The 23672-nt window shown below is 41.2% G+C and overlaps 1 protein-coding gene and 1 long non-coding RNA gene across 6 annotated transcripts in view; one reads left to right on the top strand and one right to left on the bottom strand.

Moving 5' to 3' along the window:
- The window catches only part of exd3 (exonuclease 3'-5' domain containing 3), a 170107-nt gene that overhangs the window by 108923 nt on the left and 37512 nt on the right, over positions 1-23672 (bottom strand). For all 5 annotated transcript variants that reach the window (XM_059994439.1, XM_059994441.1, XM_059994443.1 and 2 more), the window contains 3 exons: positions 21174-21341; positions 8079-8132; positions 6447-6586 (listed from right to left, as the gene is read on the bottom strand). In XM_059994439.1, coding sequence (XP_059850422.1) covers positions 6447-6586; positions 8079-8132; positions 21174-21341 — 362 coding nt within the window. The remainder of the gene's footprint in view (positions 1-6446; positions 6587-8078; positions 8133-21173; positions 21342-23672) is intronic.
- Positions 1351-20868, top strand: LOC132407648 (uncharacterized). The gene is made up of 3 exons (XR_009516548.1): positions 1351-1491; positions 7382-7446; positions 20713-20868. It is a non-coding gene; the product is annotated as an uncharacterized LOC132407648 (long non-coding RNA).

Here is a 23672-nt window from a genome sequence, read left to right as displayed (position 1 = left end):
TTTTGCAGAATGATGAGAAAAACAGAATGCTTTTAAATTACTGACAAAATAGCAGATGCTTTTAGAATATAGGCTTATCACACAGGAAGAAAATACACAGATGCTGTTTGCCTTTACTGCAAGGAGGTTGGGGAACTGTGCTAAGTTTTGGGGATACAAGCTGGAATAACATGTTCAGTCCTGCTTTCTGTGCCTAAAAAAGTATTAACTTGCCATAGCTGCAGAATAGGTCCTTTGTTCCCCCTCCAATATCCTTGGTACCATAAAGTACTTATCTATCCTAATCCCATGTACTAGTACTTGCTCCACAGCCTACTGGGTGGTTCATGTACTTGTCGACATACTCAATTATGACAGTACCAACATCCATCCACTCTAGTGATATAATTGTAATTACCTACTTGGTGAAAAATTTCTTCTTCAAACCTATTAACTCTCTCACCCATCACATTTTTTTTACCATCAGGATATCCTATCTAAGCCTCTCTCAGCCTCTTCTGCTCCCAGGAAAACCAACTCATTCTATCCAGTCTCTCTTTATAACGCAACTATAATCCCATGCCAGGCACCACTTCAACCTTGGAAGCAGCTGAGAGATTGATCCATGACCTATAGTCCCTGTTTAATGAGGATCAACTGTACAGGAGTGCCCTACCTTCACCAAATTCCAGAAGAATGAGAGGTGATTTCACTGAGACATTGTAAGGTGGATGCCGAGAAGCTGCTTTCTTGGGGAAACAGAATTTGAGGATAGGGTCTCAGGAAAAGAGGTTGGTTATTGAACCCCAAGATGTTGGTCTGAGATACAGCATAATTAAAGCATCAAAGGATATGTAAATTGGAAGGGAAAGTAAATCTAAGTGAGAAAATCAGTCACTGTCTGATTAAATGGTGGAAGGTCTTAAGGGCTGTAAACCTACTTTTATATCCATTTCTTATATTTTATTATAGTACAACATCACATCCCTCCACAGTAAATAATATCTTGCATTCTCCAGCTTTCTTTTGAATGTATATATTCCATATGGCACAAGTGTCTAATCAGGCCCTGTCCCTGTTCTGCACACCACAGTTCCAGTGGAGAGGTTAGATTGTGCATAATTTGGTACTTGACAAAGGTCAATGAAAAGAAGTTAAGCTTAAGGGGAGAGGACATTGTGGGAGTGGACCAGCGTTAGAGTGGGAAGCTCAGCCTTTGGCAAGAAGTCTGTAGGTGAGGTTTTTTCATTTAATTTTTCCTTCTTCCTTTCTTAATGCAGAGTTAGAGCACTGGGGACGTCAAGCAGTAAAGTGGAATATTCCTCTTGCGGAATATGGGAAGGCAGGGACCTCCAGTGCCCCTGACAACTACACCTGCAAAAAAAGTGCATCCTGCCGCAGCTTCTTTCAGACTGTGTTAAGGAATTGGAGCTGGAACTGGATGAACTCTGGATCATTTGGAAGCATGAGAAGTTGATCAACAGGACATACAGGGAGGAAGTTACTCCCAAGGTACAGGACAGGTAACTGGGTGGCCGCAGGTTGGGGGGGCTGGAGAAAAGGATAAGCAGCCAGTGCAGAGTATCCTTATGGCCATTTCCCTCAACAACAGGTATACCACTTTGGATGCTGTTGGGAGGGAACGGTGAATGACCTAGCAAGGGGAAATCAATAACGGTCTGGTCTTTGGCACAGTCTGGCTCTACGGCTCAGAATAGGAGGGGGCAGAAGGGAAGTGCAGTAGTGATAGGGAATTCCATACTTAGAGAAGCAGACAACAGATTCAGTGGACGTGTCAGAGACACCTGAATGGTATGCCCAGAGCCAGAGACAGGGAGGTCTCGGACTGAATCCACAGCATTCTAGAGGGGAAGAACGAGCAGCTGGGAGTCGTGGTACATATTGATAATAACAACACAAGTAGGAAAAGCGAGGAGGCACAGAAGAGGGGATTTAGTGAGTTAGGAAGAAAGCTGAAAAACATAGTAATCTCTGGATTGAGGCTTGTACCATGTGCCAGTGTGGGTAAGAACAGGAGTGTTTGGCAGATGAATGTGTGGCTGAGTAATTGATGAAGGGGGCAGGGTTTCAGATTTCTGGATCATTGGGTTCTCTTTTGGAGAAAGTATAAAGGGGACATGTTACACCTAAATATTAAAGGGACCAACATCCCCGCGGATAAGTTTGCTACAGCTCTTGGGGGAGGGTTTAAACTAACTTGGCAGGGGGATGGGAGTGAAAGCACTAAAGATGGGGCAGCTGGTTTAAGTTCCTCAGGCAGTTGAAGAAGTTTTGCATGAGTCCCCAAATCCTAAGGACTTTCTACAGGAGCACAATTAAGAGCATCCTGACTGGCTGCATCACTGCCTGGTATGGGAACTATACTTCCCTTCATCACAGGACTCTGCAGAGGGTGGTATGGACAACCCAACGCATCTGTAGATGTGAATTTCCCACTATTCAGGGTATCTACATAAACAGGTGTGCAAAGAGGGCCTGAAGAATCATTGGGGACCCAAATCACTCCAACCGCAATCTGTTCCAGCTGTTACCATCAGGGAAATGGTACCGCAGCATAAAAGTCAGCACCACAGGCTCTGGGACATATTCTTCCATTAGGCTACCAAACTGATTAATTCACGCTGATACAATTGTATTTCTACGCTAATGCTGACTGCCCTGTTGTACATACTATCTATTGCAAATTACAAACCCCATTTCCAGAAAAGTTGGGATATTTTCCAAAATGCAATAAAAACAAAAATCTGTGATATGTTAATTCAAGTGAACCTTTATTTAACTGACAAAAGTACAATGAAAAGATTTTCAATAGTTTTCCTGACCAACTTAATTGTATTTTGTAAATATACAAATTTAGAATTTGATGGCTGCAACACATTCAACAAAAGTTGGGACAGAGTTAAAATAAAATTGAAAAGTGCACAGAATATTCAAGTAACACCGGTTTGGAAGACTCCACATTAAGCAGGCTAATTGGTAGCAGGTGAGGTATCATGACTGGGTAAAAAAGTAGCATCCATCAAAGGCTCAGTCTTTGCAAGCAAGGATGGATCGTGGCTCACCCCTTTGTGCCAAAGTTTGAGAGAGAATTGTTAGTCAGTACAAAAGGAACATTTCCCAATGCAAGATTGCAGAGAATTTAGGTCTTTCAACATCTACAGTACATAATATTGTGAAAAGATTTAGAGAATTCAGAGACATCTCAGTGCGTAAAGGGCAAGGTCGGAAACCACTGTTGAATGCATGTGATCTTCGAGCTCTCAGGCGGCACTGCCTAAGAAACCGTCATGCTACTGTGACAATTATAGCCACCTGGGCTCGGGAATACTTCGGAAAACCATTGTCACTTAACACAGTCCGTCGCTGCATCCAGAAATGCAACTTGAAACTGTATTATGCAAGGAGGAAGCCATACATCAACTCCATGCAGAAACACCGGCGAGTTCTCTGGGCCCAAGCTCATCTCAGATGGACCGAAAGACTGTGGAACCTGCTGTGGTCAGATGAGTCCACATTTCAGCTAGTTTTCAGAAAAAACGGGCGTCGAGTTCTCCGTGCCAAAGATGAAAATGACCATCCTGATTGTTATCAGCGAAAGATGCAAAAGCCAGCATCTGTGATGGTATGGGGGTGCATCAGTGCCCACGGTATGGGTGAGTTGCATGTATGTGAAGGTACCATTGACTCTGAGGCGTATATTAGGATTTTAGAGAGACATATGTTGCCATCAAGGCGACGTCTCTTCCCGGGACGCCCATGCTTATTTCAGCAGGACAATGCCAGACCACATTCTGCACGGGCTACAACAGCGTCGCTTTGTAGACACAGAGTGTGTGTACTTGACTGGCCTGCTGCCAGTCCAGATCTATCTCCTATTGAAAATGTATGGCGCATCATGAAGAGGAGAATCAGACAATGGAGACCACGGACTGTTGAGCAGCTGAAGTTTTATATCAAGCAAGAATGGACAAAATTTCCAATTGCAAATCTACTACAATTAGTATCCTCAGTTCCAAAACGATTAAAAAGTGTTATTAAAAGGAAAGGTGATGTAACACAATGGTAAACATGCCTCTGTCCCAACTTTTGTTGAATGTGTTGCAGCCATCAAATTCTAAATTTGAGTATATTTACAAAATACAATTAAGTTGGTCAGTAAAACTATTGAAAATCTTTTCTTTGTACTTTTGTCAGTTAAAGAAAGGTTCACGTGAATTAACATATCACAGAGTTTTGTTTTTATTGCATTTTGGAAAACATCCCAACTTTTCTGGAAATGAAGTTTGTACTATAAATTGCACATTGCGCATTTAGATGGAGACGTAAATGAAAAGATTTTTACTCCTCATGTATGTGAAGGATGTAAGAAATAAAGTCAATTCAGTTCAATTTACAAGCTGAGGTGGTGTGGAATGAGATGGTGAGAAAGGACAGGCAGATGATAGGGTAAAATTGCAGTCAGTAAAATAAGTTGAAGTGTAACGTGGGAGCAAAATTGAAAAGGGTGATGAATACAGGACTGAAGGTGTTAGATTTGAATGTATGTAGTATGTAGAATAATGTAGGCAATTTTGCAATACAGTATAGAGTTTGGCAGGAATGATGTGGGTATCACTGAGTTGCGGCTGAAAGAAGATCACAGTTAGGAGCTGAACATCCAAGGATCCAAGCTTTTGTTTCGAAAAGACAGGTAAGTAGGAGGAGGGGGTGGGGTGACTGTTGGTAAAAAATGAAATCAAATCCTTAGAAAGAGGTGACATAGGATTAGACGACGTAGAATCCTTGTGCGTAGAATTAAGAAACTGCTAGGGTAAAAAGACCCTGATGGGAGTTATATACAGGTCTCTGAACAGTAGCCAGGATGTGGGGTGAAAATTACAACAGGAGAAAAAAAGGCATATAAAAAGGGCAATGTTACAATAGTCATGGGAATTCCAATGTACAAATAGATTGGTTGGTGCAGGATCTCAAGAGATGGAATTTGTAGAATGCCAAGGAGATGGCTTTTTAGAGCAGCTTGTAGTTGAGCCCACTGGGGAAAAGGCAATTCTAGGTTGGGTGTTGTGTAATGAACTGGATTAGATCAGGGAGCTTAAGATTGTTTCTGTTGAGTGCCGTTGAGTCACTTTCTGACTCATGGCGACCCTGTGGTCGTTTATAGGGTTTTTGTGGCAAAATATGGAAGTAGATTGCCAGGCCTTTCATCTGCAGAGCTGCAAGTAAAGAAACCCTTAAGACGCAGCAACCATAATATGCAGATTGAGAGGGAGAAGCTAAAGTCAGATGTATCAGTATTACAGTGGAGTAAAGGGAATTAAATAGGTATGAGAGAAGAACTGGCCAAACTTGATTGAAAGAGATCACTAGCAGGGATGATGATAGAACAGCAGGGATGACTGGAGTTTCTGGGGAGTGCAATTTGAAGGCACATCCCAAAGATGAAGTAGTATTCTAAACACAACCATGGCTGACAAAGAAAGTCAAAGATAGCATAAAAGCAAGAGAGAGCATATAATTTTGCAGAAAAAAAATCAATGGGAAGTTGAAGTATTGCGAGGCTTTTAAAAACCAACAGAAAGCAACTAAAAATGCGGTAAGGAGAAAAAAGATGCAATATTGAAGGTAAGCAGGCCAATACTATAAAAAAGGATACCCAAATTTTTTCAGAGATAACAAAGAGAGGGGAGAGTAAATATTTGACATGGAAAATGACACTGGAGAGGTAATAATGAGGGACAAAGAAATGGCGGATGAACTGAAGTAGTATTTTGTGTCGGCCTTCACCGTGGAAGACACTAGCCAATGTTTTCTAACAGCTTTCCCCTCCTCTCCACAAACACATCCCCTCTGCTGCCACTCTTTGCACTTCCCTCCTCTCCGCCTCCACTGTCCCCCTCCTATCAGCTGCCATTCTCTGCACCTTCTCCTCACCTCCCTTCTCTCCGCCACCACTCTCTGCGCCCCTCTGCCATTTGTCACTCTGTGCCCCTTCCTCTCCATTGCCTCCCACCATGACCCTTTCCTCACCTTCCTCCTCTCTGTTGCCACTCTCTGCCCTCCCTCCCCCAAACCCAGACCCTGTTCCATTCTCTACCATCTGCAATCAAGATGAAATTCACTAGTATCTTGCTCTGCTGCCTGTTTCTATGTCTTTGTGCAAGAAGCACAGTATTTAAATATAGAGGCAATGCAGTCATCAGCTGTAGTTCATGCAAGTGCAGGTTGTAAGCATGCTCACTTCTCAAAGAACTTGCTGATAAAAGGGAATGACCCTATCTGAAGCCACCATTTATACTACAGAAACACTCTTTAGTCACGCGTCCTTGTGCCATTCTGCCTGAGAAATGCACCCATAGCATAACCTACTGCCTGTCCAACTACATTCTCCCACTCAGCCAAGCCGTACAGTTGTTGAATATGTTTCGGTGATGACTCCGGAGGAGTACCTTCGTATGTTTTCTGTGCTATCGGACGAGCGACACAACGAATCCAGCACTTGTAGCAAACGCTTCTGTAGCTCTGGATAGTTGTCAACATATGCCTCCACCAGGCTCATATCATCCTGAAGGAGCAGGGGAATACACATCTGTACCAGACAAAACAACTCAAATTGAGAATACGTTCACAGATTGAGTAACAATTGAAATATTAGAGAACTATAAATTTATTTAGGCACAAGGAGCTAACATGAACTGGGAAGGAAAGAATTAAGTATTTATTACACTCTCTAGGCAGAACCACCTGGCCACAAAGTACAAAATCTGCTGGAATTCATTGGAATGAGAGAAGGGATTTTAGGTGTAGAAGAAGTAATGAAGAAAAGGATGCTGGAGGGACAGCAACAAAGTCAATAACTTCAGAATTGTGATTTTCTCTGTGTCAGTATACTGACAAAGAGAAAATCACAATTCTGAAGTTATTGACCTGCATCTCAGTTTCTCCTAGTCATACAGTCATCAAAAGTTGCAACAGAAAAATTGGCTACTGATTTCAGTAACAAGCAAGTGTTTTTACACTAGCTCTACTCTAATCTCTTTTATTTTCCCTACATTCCAATCTATTACACCAAGATTCCACCACTCACCTATACATTAGAGGCAGCTTACCACAATGTTCAATAAACCTACCAACCCCTATGTTTTTGGGATGTGGGATGAAACCAGAATACTCAGGGGAAACTCATATGGTTACAGGAATTTATGCAAACTCCACATAGATTGCAATGGAGTTCAGGATGGAACCTAGGTCTCTGGAGCTGTAAGACAGCAGTTCCATTGCCTGCACCATTATGTCACCTTCACCACAGATGCTACCACTTTTGCACATGTCAAGTACTGTGTTTTATTGTACATTTTACCATCATCAGCTTTTTGATTCTCAGGAAGAGAAGCATGGGAGGACAGAAGAAAGACACAGTGACAGAACTGTAGACAATAGAAACTGAAGGTAAGACGGGAGAGCAAGAAGAGGGTGGAAGTGATAATAGAAGAGCAAAGACAGAATAACAGGACCACAGTGTAATGGCTAACTCTAGCTTCTGGCTTTAAATCATTTGAACTCTCTTTCCCACTCCACCTGTTTGTCCTCACTCTCAACTTTGCTACCGAGAGGCCAAACACCTCTTGGAAAGCTTACAACCCAATGATATGAATACTGAATTTTCCAGTTTCAGCTAACCATCTGGTTCCTGCTATTACCTAATAACTCTATACCACACCCATTTATTTCTACTACATACAGGCAATCTTTCCTCTTCCCTCCTTAGCCTGATGCAGGGCCTTGATCTGAAACATCAAATAACAAGTTTTACCTCTACAGATGAAAAGGCATTAAACTGGAAACATACCAAATGGCAATTAAAGCAAGAACAAGCAACATTTCTTATCTCCTCTATAAATGCAATTCTTTCTGCACTGGACTGAAGTCATAAACACAACAGTGCACAAGTGGAAATGCTCTTTTCTTCCTACAAGTCTTCAAGACCAGATGAATCAATAGTTATATGAATCTGCAAAGGAGTTACATTGTTTTCCTACTAACTCCTCCATTTCCCAATGTGACTCCAGAGACCTACTTACCTCCTCTATGTCCAACTGCAACTGCAGATTCAGCTTTATGCTCAGTAATACAGCCTGTGGATCAAGTAAATAGGCATATTCAGTATCTCAGGATATTGCTATCAATAACATGACGATAAACTGGTTTTTTTAAAATGCCCTTTGTTTAAGGCAAAGAACCCTAGGATTTTCACTGAGAAAAATATAGACTGCCTCAACAATGGTGTCCATGCCATGGAGATATCTGCTTGAATTGAATAGACTTTATTACTTACATCCTTCGCATACATGAGTAGTAACAATCTTTATGTCTGCATGTCCAATGTGCAATTTATTGTAATTTATAATAAATAGTATGTAAAACAGGACAGTCAATATAACATAGAAATACAATTGTATCAACATGAGTTGGTCCTGGCTTTTATGGTGCTGTACTGTTTCCCGGATGGTAGCAACTGGAACAATTTGTGGTTGGGGTGACTCGGGTCCCCAATGATCCTTCGAGCCCTTTTTATACACCTGTCTTTGTAAGAGAGGTGGTAATCTCCTTAAACTCACCTAGCAGAAGGCAAAGTCAAACCACTGCTATAACCTGCCAAGTACATGATTTCCCAATATGTCAGTCTCAATAAAGGATCAAAACAACGACAGTAACGGCAAGTGTCGGACAGAGTGGTGTGGAGGGAAATCGTTCGCCAACTGGAAATTCCAGATGCGACCTAATGATGATGATGTCTTTGTAAATGTCCTGAATAGTGGGAAGTTCACATCTACAGATGCACTGGGCTGTCCGCAGCACTCTCTGTAGAGTCCTGCGATTGAGGGAAGTACAGTTCTCATACCAGGCAGTGATGCAGCCAGTCAGGATGCTCTCAAATGTGCCCCTGTAAAATGTTCTTTGGATTTGGGGGCCCATACCAAACTTCTTCAACCATCCGAGGTGAAAGAGGTGCTGTTGTGCTTTTTTCACCACACAGCCGGTATGTACAGACCACGTGAGATCCTCGGTGATGTTTATGCCAAGGAACTTAAAGCTGTTCACCCTCTCAACCCCAGATCCATTGATGTCAAAAGGGCAGTCAATCCCATTCACTGAACTACCTACCCTAGGAGCTCAATGAAGTGATATAGTCCATAAGCTGAGGAAGGGGAGAATACAATGATTGATTTGAATGATTTGAAAATGAACAGTGCAATAACTTTTATTACAATAACTAGAGGGATATCAAGCCACGTGCAGACAGATTTATTCCTATTTCTCAACGGCAAGTATGAACTTACCGTTCATACGCCAGTGTTATGGCAACCCAAGGCAGACAATCCCACCAAAGTCAAAGGCAAAGTCAAGTTTATTGTTATAGGCACATGTACATGTATGCACAGGTGCAATGAAAAACTTAGTTGCAGCAGCATTACATGCACATAACACCATAAAAACAACATTTACAAGAAAAAGCAATTTTAAACATAAACAGAATGATTACATAGAACACAAATGTAGCAAAAAAAGCATAGACCACTTCATTGCAAAATGATCAAAATGGTCATAGTGTTGCTAAACTGTAATGATGTGTGTTTTTGACAAGTTCAAGGAAAGCAGCAGTTCTTGAAACAGCTAGTGTGGGGCTTCAGGTTTCAGTACCTCATGTCCAGTGATAGCTGTGAAAAGTTCTTCCCAGGGCAGCACCTCCTGTACATACGATCAATGGTGGGAAGAGATGTGTCCATGATGTATTGGGCAGAGTTCACTACTCTCTGCAGCTTCTTAAGTACCTGTGAATTTGAATTCTACACCATAATATACTACACTTCTCCATTAAACTTCCCTTAATGAGAGTATGCAGGTTACTACAGGTAGTTGCCGAGTTACGAACGTCTGAATTACAGACAACTCATACTTATGAACCGGGGAAGGAGAACATCGTCTGCCATTTTCAGTCAGATTGCGATGCCGTATGCCATTTTAAGTCGGATCGCGACGCCGCCCGCCATTTTAAGTCGTTGCCGTTGACACTGTGTTGAGCATTTAACTTTGTATTTGGCTTAAATTTTTCTTAGTAAGATTCACTCTGACCCCACCCCCTCTGTTCCGTCCGGTCAGCTGGTGGCGCCGTGGGATCAGCGCCGGGCTGGAGAACGGAGGTTTCCGAGTTCAAACCAGTGACAGACCGCTCCTGTGCTGGGCTGATGTCGATCCAGTGACTCCCGTACCATCCCTGCTGGGTTGATGTCGAGCTTGCAACTTGACCTCGTAAAAAACACTGCCACCTCCAGTTTAAATTCCCACGTGGATTATTGTGGAGGATCAAATACCCAAACCCAGCACAGCCCCCACTTGTCCCATTTAACCTGTCTCAGTGTGGTGCAGTTTAGCACCCAGGGAATTCAGTGCTGTTGTTCTTAGGACCCAGCGGACCTCGGGAGCCGGCGCTGCTCAGGACCCGCTGCCTGCAGTGTTTCTGTTCCTTTGACGGGAAGCAATCGCGATTGAAAATAATTAAGCATTTGGAAAGAGGTGAAACGCCATTGGTCATTGGAAAAGCGTTAGGCTACAGTCGGTCAACAATCCGAACAATTTTAAAGGATAATGGATAAAGTGAGAATAACGGACCTTGTGAAAGGCGCTGCCCCGATGAAAGCTACAATTATTATTAAGCAACGCAGTGGTTTAATTATTGGAATACATACGTTTCTTAAGTGTTTTATACGCATAGAAAGGTGAAATATATACTAAGGCAAACGTTTGACTAACTGATGCTAAATAATACTGGATGTACTTGTTCTTACTTACATACAAATCTGATTTAAAGATGGACTCAGGAACAGAACTTGTACGTAACCTGGGGACTGCCTGTACTCCCCAGCACAGATACTGTGTTGAAGCAGCCTGATCAACCCCAGAACACATTCAGGGGATTACTTTGCTCATTTATTAGAACTTGTTGTCAACTAACCAAACACAAACAGATGCATCCAATTTAAAGGTCAGGCCTCTCTCATGCCTTCTGTTGCTGCAGGGAGTATCTTTTTTCAGGAGTAATAATTACTGCTGAGACTAGATGTTTGTTAGCCTGTGGGCCTGGTTCTCATGCAGCCTCACAAGTAGCAGCAAAGCCACCTATGTAACTACTTGATCACGAAGAACATCAGGTCACAGTGTTTGAACTCGTCAAAGGCAGGGGTGGTCCATGTGAACGTGAATGTACTGTGCAAGTAAAAGGTGTCTTATGTCCAGGAATCCATAAACATTATAGATGTCAGAAATCATGAACTATCCCCCTCTCTGCAGTTCCAGCTGTGCCCTCACCCATTTTCCTGCCAGGTTCATCTGGAGTTAATTCCACCTCTACTCATTTGAGCTGTTAAATAGTTAGTAACCCAAAATGCTCTTCCTCTGGCTTAGAGGAGACCCACCTCATGTTTTGGTACTCACGTTGCCTCCTGTTGTTGTGCGGAACTTTTTGCACATCACCTCTAGCTGAGACGGAATGGTATGCTAACTCCTCAGGATGTCTGCAGAAAGTTCATACGCCAGTGAAATATCACAGGCTAGCATCAAACTTACAGTAAATCCTCCTGGGTCACGGGTTTTCTGAAAAACCACCCCTCATAGACCAGAGGCAAACTGATCCTTGGGGGGGGGGCATCATAGAGAAATTTCCCAAGATTACTGGAGCTCTGCAGATGCTTCACTGAGGTGCTGTTATTCATAAGATTTCCTCTTCCTCTTGGTGTTGTCAGTAAAACCTGAAAGGGTTCTGCAGTGAGAATGGGTTCTCACTAACTTCTGTAAGACAGAGCCAGCCATATAATGGTACAATTGTATTTCTGAGAAGTAAGAATAGCTGAAGATAGTGAGGAATATATTTACATTTTTGCATCTGCAGTAGTATTTGTCACCAACCACTATTCAAAACACTTCAGACAAGAACCACAGTCTTCCTTTGTTCTTTCACATTGTGGTACTTGCTCACAGAGGACAGTATTTCATTCAGCTACGGCTCTAGGATTAGCCCAGTCCTCCTTAGCTGGTTGTGTGGAATCAAAACTTCCATTCCAGTTTTGAGAAGTCTGAAGCATCTAATAAGGCCAGTGTGAGAAATGTAGACTCTTCCACAGATAGGACATAGGGTGTCTCAAAGAGAAAGTGATGGAGGTGGGGTGGACAGTTTGTGAGGTGGTGCACTTCTTCCATCACTAACACTATATGGCCAATGAAAGAACTCAGGAGTCTCTACACCATTCCAAATGCTTTTGTTCCACTTTCAGCAGTCATGGGCCAAAGATTTCCAGGACAATGGGACTTCATCAATAAACCTTTGAGAACATTTTGAAACCTATTTTTCTTTGGAGATCTCTCCCATGAAACAGAGCTAGGAAGAGTGTTTCAGAAGACTGGTGCCAAATATGTAAGGATGTGGCTTGTCTAATGTAACTAAGATTAATCAGGGCTCAACATTGTACATATTGGCCTGAGAGAGGGCAATGAATTTGTTTCACTTATCCTTTCAATAAATTTGACTCTATTCATCCTGACACAGTTTGGTTTGCTCAGATTTAAATCAGTTAGTTACTTATAATACAAAAATGGAAGGCCATTTAGCCCATCAGGTCTATGTTAACTCCCAGGAGCATTCACCTTATTTCCCTGTAGCTCTGTAACTAGGAACAGACCAGTGAGAAAACCACCTCCACCTTCTTTTCATGTTCGTAAAGGAACTGCTCACAGCACCTTGTCCATTCCTCTATCACCCCTTTCCTATCAGTTCCTATGTTCTTCTAACAATATCACCCTGCGAAACATGCACAACATCTTTCCTCTTACCCCACCATACTGAAACCCAAACAAAGTTTTCAGGTGAAGCATTGCTTTCATTCTAATTTTACTATTTACAATATCACTGCCTCTACATTTGGGAGTCCAAATGCAGAATGACCTCTTAATCACTTTGTAAGTATACAGGTTTTGCTGGCAGAGTTATCATATATTCTCCTTCTCTATTAGTCATTGAGAAGGTAGTGATGAGCATCCTCCTTGAACCCCTGCGTTCTGTTTACTGTGAGATTGACTGCTCCAGTATTTAGCCCCGACTGCATGAATGTTAGACATGTAGATGCTACCCAACAATAAGACGAACTTATTAACTTTTTATCTCTTTCATCTGCTAATGAACCCTTTAAGTAAATTGTTGTATTATTCTTTAGTTGAGACCAGAATTAAAATATGACACATCACATCTTATCTATTCTATCCTATCCCATTCCAGAGAGTATTTCAATTATTTTGCCTGCAAATTTTATCCTTTTCAAAAATGTATCTAATTTCCTTTTGAACCTCTGAACCTACTTCCACAAACCTTTCTGACATGTTCAAAGTAAATTATCAAAATAAGTACGTTACCGTGTGCTACCCAGAATTTCATTTTCTTGCAGGCATTTACTGGAAAAACAAAGAAATATATACCTACACTACATGAGAAACTATATGTAAACAAAGACTCACAAACAACCAATATGCAAAAGACAAAATACACTAATAAAAAAAAACACGGAGAACATGAGTTGTAAAGAGTTCTTGAAAGCGAGTTTGGAGGTCATAGAATCAGTTTAGAGTTGTTCTGCTGATGGCGGTAACATAATATCTGTTCCTAACCTGATTATGTGGGACCTAAGGCTTCTGTACTTCCTGGCTAATGGCAGTAGAGAGAAGATGTCCTGTATGGTGGGGTCTTCGATGATGGATGCAACTTTTTGTGGCAGTGCTCCAGGTAAATGTACTCATTGGTGGCGAGGGCTTTCCTGTGATGAACCGTGTTGTATCCACCACCTTCCGTAGTTTTTTCCATTCCTAGGCATTGGTGTTTCCATACCAGGCCATAATGCAACCAGTTAGGATACACCTCACTGTGCACCTACAGAAGTTTGTCAAACTTTTTGGTGACATGCCAAATCTACACAAACTTCTAGGAAAGTAGATACACAGTTGTGCCTTGTGATGGCACTTACATGTTGGTCCCAGGCGATATCTTGGCATTAATATATCAGATCCTCTGATATGCTATCACTAGGGAATTTACTGTAAAGCTGCTGCTCCTCTCTTCCCCTGATCCTCTAATCCTATCCACATTTATCCAATGCAAAAACTATTTCTCACCTTCTCAAGAATTCTTTTGCAATTATAACAAAACTTCTGGATATAATTTCTCTTCATCAAAGCACCTCATGATTTTGTCACTAACACTTTTGTCACTTATCTTGTAAAACTGCACAAAAATTGGAAAATGCAAGTGGCAATGAATATCTCCCCCCCCCCAAAAAAAACACAGTAAAACTTTTCATAGCAGTAGATAAATGGGCAGGGGTTGTGACATAGAGTATATGCCCAGGTGACTAACTGGACAAAAACAGCTAGCAGTTTAAACCATGCAAATTACTGACAGTGAGCCTGTGGCGACTCATTTCCTAGCGTATCCGAACCGACTCACAATTAGATAGCCTACGGGGGTTTGCGACCACAGAGCTTTGGAGCCTCTGCGCCATGGGGGGCCGGTTGACAGAGGCTTAAAAGTGAGGCTGAAGTTTTCGAATAAAGTTTTTTCCTTCGACTGCAGTTACCGACTCCATGTCGTAATTTTAGCGCTGCGTGTAGCATACCGCTACAAGCCTTCAATACAATCTCATTAACCTGTCCTATTGATATATTTGCATACAGACTTCCTTGGATATATGAAAAATTCTACAAAAATTGCCTGTTGCTCAAATTATGCTTTTTTGCTCAGTAGTTCAAACGTAAGGCAAGAGCGGGGACATGAGAATGGTTTTGAATTTTCCTTCCCCGTGAGTTCAGTAGGTCAGAAGATACAGCATTGATAAATGATTCCCGTCATAACATACAATGCTGAGTTGCAACCCTAGTGGGAATTTTCTGCTTCTGGCCATAAAAATATCACTGCTAATGGCATTGTGATATCTCAAATCAAAAGTGACACATTCTGATTGGGAGTTTGCAGCAGACCAGTAATATCACAGGGCATGAACTATGCCAAGTTGCCCTCCACGTGAGACAACAGACCAGTTACACAAATTTATTTTCTTCTCAAAGGAATGCGTAGAAAGTGCTGAAAAGTCTCATTAATTTGCAACCAGACACCCTCTCAGTCCTTGAAGGGGAACAGATGACCACATTACACAAGCTGTCCTGTCAATCATTCCCGCTCCTCAACATAGCACAGCTTGCTCTGCTCAGATATTTGACTTTTATTATTATAAATCAGAAGACGATTCAGACCATCTTGTCCATACTTGCTCCTGGTTGAGCAATCTCAACTGTGTTATTCTACTTATAAACCTGTTGCCCTACAACCTATTCTCTCTCTCATATGTCCATCAAATACCCTGTGATTCTTTTGTCATTTACCAACATTGGGGATAATTTACAGTAGCCAGTTAACCTCCTGGCACACCTTTGGTACATGGGAGAAACTACAGCACTGTGACCTCAGTTATGCTCCATTTTGTAACATCCATCTCAGAACAAGGTTTTTAAATAATCTACACGCAGCTGAGATATCTCCAAAATTTAAAGTGTAAAGGGCTAAAAACTTAAGCAACAAAATGCCAGTGTCATGGCACCAAAGGGATTGGTGAGCTAGAACTGCACAGTTCTTTAGCCTGTGACATCTGTGCCAAACATGCTGAATTAACCTGCTTCTCTTCTGCCTGCATATAACACATTTCTCTCCATTTGCTGTTTACTCATGAGTCATTGGATGTTGTGTACTTGGATTTTCAGAAAGCCTTTGACAGGTGTCACACACAAGGCTGCTTAACGAGCCAAGAGCCCATGGTGTTACAGGAAAAATACTAGCATGGATAGAAGACTGGCTGACTAGCAGGAGGCAAATAGTGGAAGTAAAGGGCGCCTATTCTAGTTGGTTGCCTATTCTAGTGTTGTTCTGTAGAGGTCAGTATTGGGACCACTTCTTTTCACTTTATACAGTATGTCAATGATTTGAGTGACAGAATTGATGTCTTTGTGGACAAGTCTGCAGACAATACAAAGATATGTGAGGGGCAAATGGTGTCACAGAAGCATGAAGTCTGCAGAAAGACTTGGGACAGAGAACTGGCAAAGAAGTGGCAGATGGAATACAGTGTCGTAAGTGTATAGGCATGCACTTTGAAGGAACAAAGGTTTTGGCTATTTTCTAAGTGGGTAGAAAATTCAAAAATCCAAGGTGTACAGAGACTTTGGAGTCCTTGTACAGGCTTCCCTAAAGATTAACTTGCAGGTTGAGTCAGTGGCAAGGAAGGCAAATGTAATGTTAGTATTCATTTTGAGAGGACTAGAATATAAAGTAAGAATGTAATGCTGAAGCTTTCCAACACATTTGTCTGACCATATTTGGAGAATTGAGAATAGTTTTTGGATTTCTTAATTAAGAAAAGATGTGCTGGCATTAGAAAGAGTCCAAAGGAGGTTCACAAGAATGATTCCAAGAATGAAAGGGTTAATGCAAGAGGAAAGTTTGATGGCTTGGCCTGTACTCGATGGAGTTCAGAAGAATGGGGGGGGAGGGGGTCGCAGCAGAATCTCATTGAATCCTATCAAATATTGCAAGGTCTAGATAGAGTGGATGTGAAGAGGATGTTTTCTATAGTGGGTGAGTCTAGGACTAGAAGACACAGCCTCAGAAGAGAGGGACGTCCATTTAGAACAGAGATGAGGAGGAACTTTTTAGCTCGAGGCTGGTGAATCTGCAGTATTCATTGCCATGGATGGCTATGGAGACAAAGTCATTGAGTATATTCAAAGTAGAGGTTGATATTTTTTCGATTAGTCAGGATGTCAAAGGTTGCAGGGAGAAGGTAGGAGAATGGGGTTGAAAGGGATAGTAGTCAGCCATGATGGAATGGCCGAACAGGATTCGATGAGCCAAATGGCTTAATTGTGCTCATATGTCCTATGGTCTTATCTAAAAGCCTCTTAAATGCCATTATTTTATCTGCTCTCCCCACTACCCCTACCCCTGGCTGCTTGTTGTAGACACCTAACACACCCTTTGTAAAAAAACTCTATTATATACATTTCCCTTATTTTCCCTTCTCTCGCCTTAAATGCATGTCTTTAGTATTGACATTTCTACTCTGGGGAGAAGATTCCTACTGCCTACCCAATCTATGGTTCTCATAATTTTATACACTTCTGTCAGATCTCCCCTTAGCCCCCAACGTTCCAGAGAAAACAGCTCAAGTTTTCCAACTTCTCCTCATAACACAAACTCTCTAATCCAGGCAGCATGCTGATTAACCCCTTGTATGTCCTTCCCAAAGCTTGCACATCCTCGCTGTAATGGAGGCAACCAGAATTGAACATAATACTTCAAGTGCAGCCAGACCAAAGTTTTATCTAGTTCAGCACAACTTCCTGACTTTTATACTCAATGCTTTGACTAATGAAGTTATACATTACACCTTGTATACCACTCTGTCTACTTGCATTGCCACTTTCAAGGAGCTATAGGCTTAGATCCCAAGATTGCACTGTATATCAAATGATTTAGGATCTTGCTATTAACGACATACCTTTCACTTACATATGACTTTCCAACGTGCAATATCTCACGCTTGGCCAGATTAAACTTCATCTGCCATTTTTCTGTCCTTGACTGTAACTGATCAATATTCTGTAGCATCCATTGAGAAACTCCACTATCCACAACCCCACCAATTGTTTTGTCATCTGCAATCTTACTAACTCACCCATCTACATTTTCACCCACCATTCACATACATCACTAACAACAGAGGTCCCAATACTGATCCTTGCAGAACATCACTGGTCACAGAACTCACACCATAATAACATCCTTAGGCACTACCCTTTGTCTTCTTTGAGTAAGCCAATTCTGATTCCAAACTACTAAGTTACCATGGATCAAATACATCTTAATCTCCCAGATAAACCTACCATGAGGACCTTGTAAAATGCCTTACCTAAGTCCATGTAGATAACATCCATTACCCTACCCTCATCGATCATCTTTGTCATCTACTCAAAAAACTCAATCAAGTTTGTTAGACATCAGCTAACCTGCACAAGCCATCCTGGCTGTCCCTAATTGGGTCATGCCTTTCTATGTGCTTGTAAGTTCTATCCTTAAGAATCCTCTCCAACAGCTACCCTACCAATGAAGTAAGGATTATTGCCTGTAAGTTCCAGGACTAACTTTATGTTTGTTTCTTGAAGAAAGGAACAGCATTGGCTACTCTTCTGTCATCCAGGACTTAGCCTGATATGAGGATATAAAGATCTTTGTCAATGCCCCAGCAATCTCCTCTCTTGCCTCTTTTAGAAACCTGGAATATATCATGTCAAACCCAGTGTTTTATCCACCTTATGCTGTTCAAATGATCCAGCACAACTACCTTCATGATCATAAGATGCCCTTGCCTAGGCATGGCAAACCTCTGGCATGGGTGCCCAAGATGGCACTTGTAAAAAATTTGGGGCACATGGTATGCAGTTTCTTTTTGATTCTTTAAACCTCACCCATAAAGATAATCCTTACTGCCAAATAAAACAGCAAATGATTTTTTTTTACACAACCCAGAGCTGAGAGACAAGAAATGTCTCAAGCCAGCTAGATGGTTGCGAGAACACAACGTTGGATGCTACATTTTGAAATCCTTGCAGACCTGGTTTTCAAAAATGTTTAATTTATTTAAATCTGTCTCTGTTATACAGTCAGCCCTCCTTATCCGTGGATTCCGCATGCGCAGATTCAACCAACCGCAGATTGGGAAAACTCAGACGTTCTCTCTCTAGCACTCGCTGTTTGAGCATGTACAGACTATTTTTTTCTTGTCATTATTCCCTAAACAATACAGTATAACAACTATTTACATTGTATTAGGTATTATAAGTAATCTAGAACTGACTTAAAAGTACAGGCAGTCCCCAGGTTATGAATGAGTTCCAGTCCTGAGTCCATCTTTAAGTCAGATTTGAAGTCGGAACAGGTACATCCGGTATTATTTAGCATCAGTTAGTCAAACGTTTTTCTTAGTATATTGTACATATTTTACCTTTCTATGCATATGAAACACTTAAGAAACATATGTATTTCAATAATTAAACCACTGCGTTGCTTAGTAATAATAGTAACTTACATCAGGGCCTTTCACATGCTCCAATAAAATTGTTCCAATCGTTGACCGACTGTAGCCTAACGCTTTTCCAATGACCGATGGCGTTTCACCTCTTTCCGATCGCTTTATTATTTCCACCTTATTTTCAATTGTGATCATTTTTGTGAACAGACTGTGGATTCAGAGCTGCAACGGCGGGTCCTAATGTCCACCACACCGAACATGTTAAATAAAGTCCGGGGTTCCACTGGGTCCTAAAGACCACCGCTCTGTTACTGGTTAAATAAATTGAACATCTGCATTTTTTGGTATCCGTGGGGGGTCTCAGAACCAATCCCCCGCGGATAAGGAGGGCTGATTGTACATTAATTTATAGTATAACAATGAATACATTTAAATAAGCAATAGGATTCACCCTCTTTTAAGTCCATAATTGTTATTACTAATTCATTAATCCATGATAATCTCTACTCAAAATTACCAAAACACATGAGAGTTTTAAAAGGTTTATCACCAACTTGGGAACACACTATCAAAAGGATTTGCCAACCCCTATCCTAGCACATTAGTATGCCCCAGAATGCTTGACATATGCTGGAAGAGAATATACAGCACAGTCTCAAAGCAGCTATTATTGAATTGGGCAAAGATTACAACAATTCGGGCAGTGACTGAAAGGATTGATGGTTATACATCATTATGCAGTATTCCTCGATAATACATCAATGCAAGCAAGTGTCCTGATGCAATCACTACAACTTGGAGCTGAGTGCCCTCAAAACTGTGGAGATACATTTGGGCTTCAAGAGAAATGTATCTGCTCTCCACTCACTCATCATCAACAACTCTACGGTTAGCACTATTTCAACATTCAGCTTCCTGGACATCACTGTTTCGCAGGATCTCATGTGGGAGAATCATATCTCCTTCAACAAAAAGGCGCGACAGGAAATGTACTTCTTGTGGCAGCTGGTAAAATAACATCTTCTTCAGAATATACTGGTGCAATTATACATACAGAGCATCCTCACATCAGCCATTACTGTCTGGTTTGGTGCAGCCTCCTCCCACAATATACAAAAACTACAGCAATCAGGTCAGCAGAAAAGGTCACTGGCTGCAGTCTACCATTACTGCAGGACTTGTATTTGTCTAGGACAAAGAAGCAGGCAGGAAAATCATTGTTGCCACTACCACTCAGCAAATTTCCTTTTCCCTTCTGGAAGCACTATAGGGTTGCTAAAACAAAAACTTCACTCAACTTTAAGGTTTCTTATCCCACGCAGTTAATCTGAACAATTTTTTTCATTAAACCCTCCCACCTCCTCTACCTTTAACTTCAGTTCACTGTAAACTTTTATAATTCTGTTTACATTGTAAATACTTGCTGGTATTTATGCACATTTTATTCCATACCTGTACTTTAACCCCTAACTTATTTTTATTTAATTCTTTATAATGATTCAACTTTTTTTTTGTTGCATGTTGCACCATCACACCACAGCAAATTCCTAATACATGTAAATGTATGTGGCAAATAAAGCTGACCCTTGATCTAAAGGTCAAAGTTGCTCTGAACTGCAAAACGGTTAAATCCTCCGGGAAAAGCGGAGACTGGAACTGAAGAATCAAGAAATCACACAATTAATGAAGAATTGAAAACGAAACACATTGCCAAAGAGGATGATAATAGATTGGGATCACCTATAAATTGTGGGACAAGAACCAGGTAGGTATGTAATTTATCTTGTTCTGCAGTAGAGTACTTCTAAATGTTATTCAAATGTTTATCAAGCTGCTAGATTTTGTTTTAGCCCCTTTCAAGTTTTGCTCAGTTAATAACCAAAAGATACTGGCATCTGGCTGGAAAGCACCTCTCACAAATGAAACAGAACAACAGAAGTGAGGTAGGAAGTTATTAATACCTGAGGAAGTGTTTTCATACAACAGTACAATAAACCTCACCTCCTTATACTTCCTCTTGATACACAGATCCTTGATCAGACCGAGCAGAGAGGTTGAGTCTGCTTTGTCCACTTCAAACAGAGAAATCAGCTGGTCAAACAAGCTGGTTGGCACCACGGTGAACAAAGAGAAGACTCTTGTCTGCAGCATGTTTCGCTTCTGGCATGGCTTTAGCAGAAGTAAATGGTGTGGACAGGAAAAACAATAGGAAGAAGCATTAAGTTTTATTCCCAAACCACTGATAAAACTTACTCATCAGTCTCACACAAATTATCAGCAATAATCATTATTCATACACAATTACCACTTTACACACACACTGATGACATGCACACGTAACTATCAATTTTCTTTAATTAGCAATATTTGCACACAGTCAATAATCATCCATCAGTACTAATTATACAGGATGACATAATTATTAATGATCAGCCAATACACAATCAATTATTGTCTACTACAACCACCAAGGCTACATGATGGCTTATTAAACAGCTCCACCTTAGAACTTATCACACTCAGAACTTTGATGGTGCCAGACTGCTACATTTTCCAGGCTGTTGAAGGTTATTTCATTAATACCACAATATGCATTTAATTCACAGTATTTTAATACATTTTCTGCTATGAGTCAATGGATTGGACCATGTTCAGGGATTCATCTTTGGATCTGAATGAATTTGCCATAGCCATCGCTGGCTTCAAGATCTCTGTGGATGAGTATGTACCTTCAAGAACACAAATTTTCCCAAACCAGAAGCCCTAGAGATTTGTAGTCTGCTGAGGGATAAATTTGTAGCATTCAAGACTGAATTTGTAGCTTTTTTTTGGCTGACCAATCAAATTGAAAGAGGAGGCTACACATAGGCCAGGATGAGAGATTAAAAAATGAGCGTTTGTGGGCTTTTGCCTTTTTCAGCAGCCCAATCGAATCCTGACTCATTAGCAAAGGCAAATAATAAGGTAGTGACAAGCAGAGCACCAATTATGTGAGTGGACCAGTGTCAGAGTGGGAAGGCTTTGGTGAAACAGGCTTTGGCATGTTCCATTAAGTTTCTTCTTCATTCTTCATCTGTTAGTGTATAGTTAGTGCAGTGAGAATGGCTGTAGGGGAAATCTGGGAGTCCTCCAGCCTCCAGGATATGCAGGTGCACTGAGCTGCAGCTCCCCAGAGATCGTGTAAAGGAACTGGAGCTGCAGATCGATAACCTTCGGCTCGTAAACAAAACTTAAGAAACGCTAGATAGGAGCTACAGGGAGGGAGTCACCCCCAATTTGGTAAGATGGGAACTGGAGTGATAGGGCTGAGGATGGGGCAGTTGGAATACAGGGCTGAAGGTGTATTTCGAATGCACACAGTTTAGGGAGTAAGGTACATGATCTTGTAGTGCATTTAGAGATTGGTAGAGATGTTGTTATGGCCATCACTGAGTTGTGGCTCAAAGAAAATAGGTGGGAACTTAACAGCCAAGGATACACATCATATCAAAAGAATAGGCAGGTAGGCATAGGGGATAGGGTGGCTCTGTCGGTTAAAAAATTAAAACAAATCCTTGGAAAGAGGTAACAGAGGACTGCAGAGTTATGAAACTGCAAGGGCATAAAGACCCTGATGGGAGTTATACACAGGGCTCTGAATAGCAGCCAGTATGTGGGTTACAAATTACAGCGGGATATAGAAAACGCACGTCAAAAAGGCAATGTTACGATAGTCATGTGAATATCAGGCTGATGCTAGATCTCAAGAGAGAGAATTTGTAGAATACCTACGAGATGGCTTTTTAGAGCAGCTTGTGGTTGAGCCACTAGGGGAAAATCAATTCTGAATTGGGTAGTATGTGGTGAACTGGATTTGATTAGGAAGTGCAAGATAAAGAAACCATTAGGAGGCAGTAATCACAATATGACAGGTTTCACCCTGCAATTTGAGAGAGAGAAGCTGAAGTCAGATGTATCAGTATTAAAGTGACGTAAAGGGAATTGGGGAGGCATGAAAGATGAGCCAGACAAAGTTGATTGGAAGGGGACACTAGCAGAACAGCAATGGCTGGAGTTTCTGGGAGCATTCTGAAGGAGCAGGATAAATACATCCCAAAAAAGTACTATTTTAAAGGCAGGTCTACACAACTGTGGCTGACAAGAGACATCAAAGACAAAATTAAAGCAAAATAGGGCATAAAATAGAGCAAAAATTAGTGGGAAGTCACAGGATTGGGAAGCTTTTAAAAACCAACAAAAGGTAACTAAAATGTCATAAAGAGGGAAAAGGTTAAATACGAAGGAAAGCTAGCCAATAATATCAAAGAGGATATACCAAAAGTATTTTTCAGATATATAAAGAGTTGAAAAGACATGACAGTAAATATCAGACCAATGGTAAATGACACTGGAATAAGGGAATAAGGAAATGGCGCACAAACTAAATATTTTAGTTCCATCTTCACTGTGGAAGACACCAGCAGAATGTATCAGAGGGCAGAAGCAAGTGTAATTGCTATC

This window comes from Hypanus sabinus, chromosome 18 (genome assembly GCF_030144855.1).
Source record: "Hypanus sabinus isolate sHypSab1 chromosome 18, sHypSab1.hap1, whole genome shotgun sequence".
Lineage (NCBI taxonomy): Eukaryota > Metazoa > Chordata > Chondrichthyes > Myliobatiformes > Dasyatidae > Hypanus > Hypanus sabinus.
This window is presented reverse-complemented; position numbering and strand designations above follow the sequence as displayed.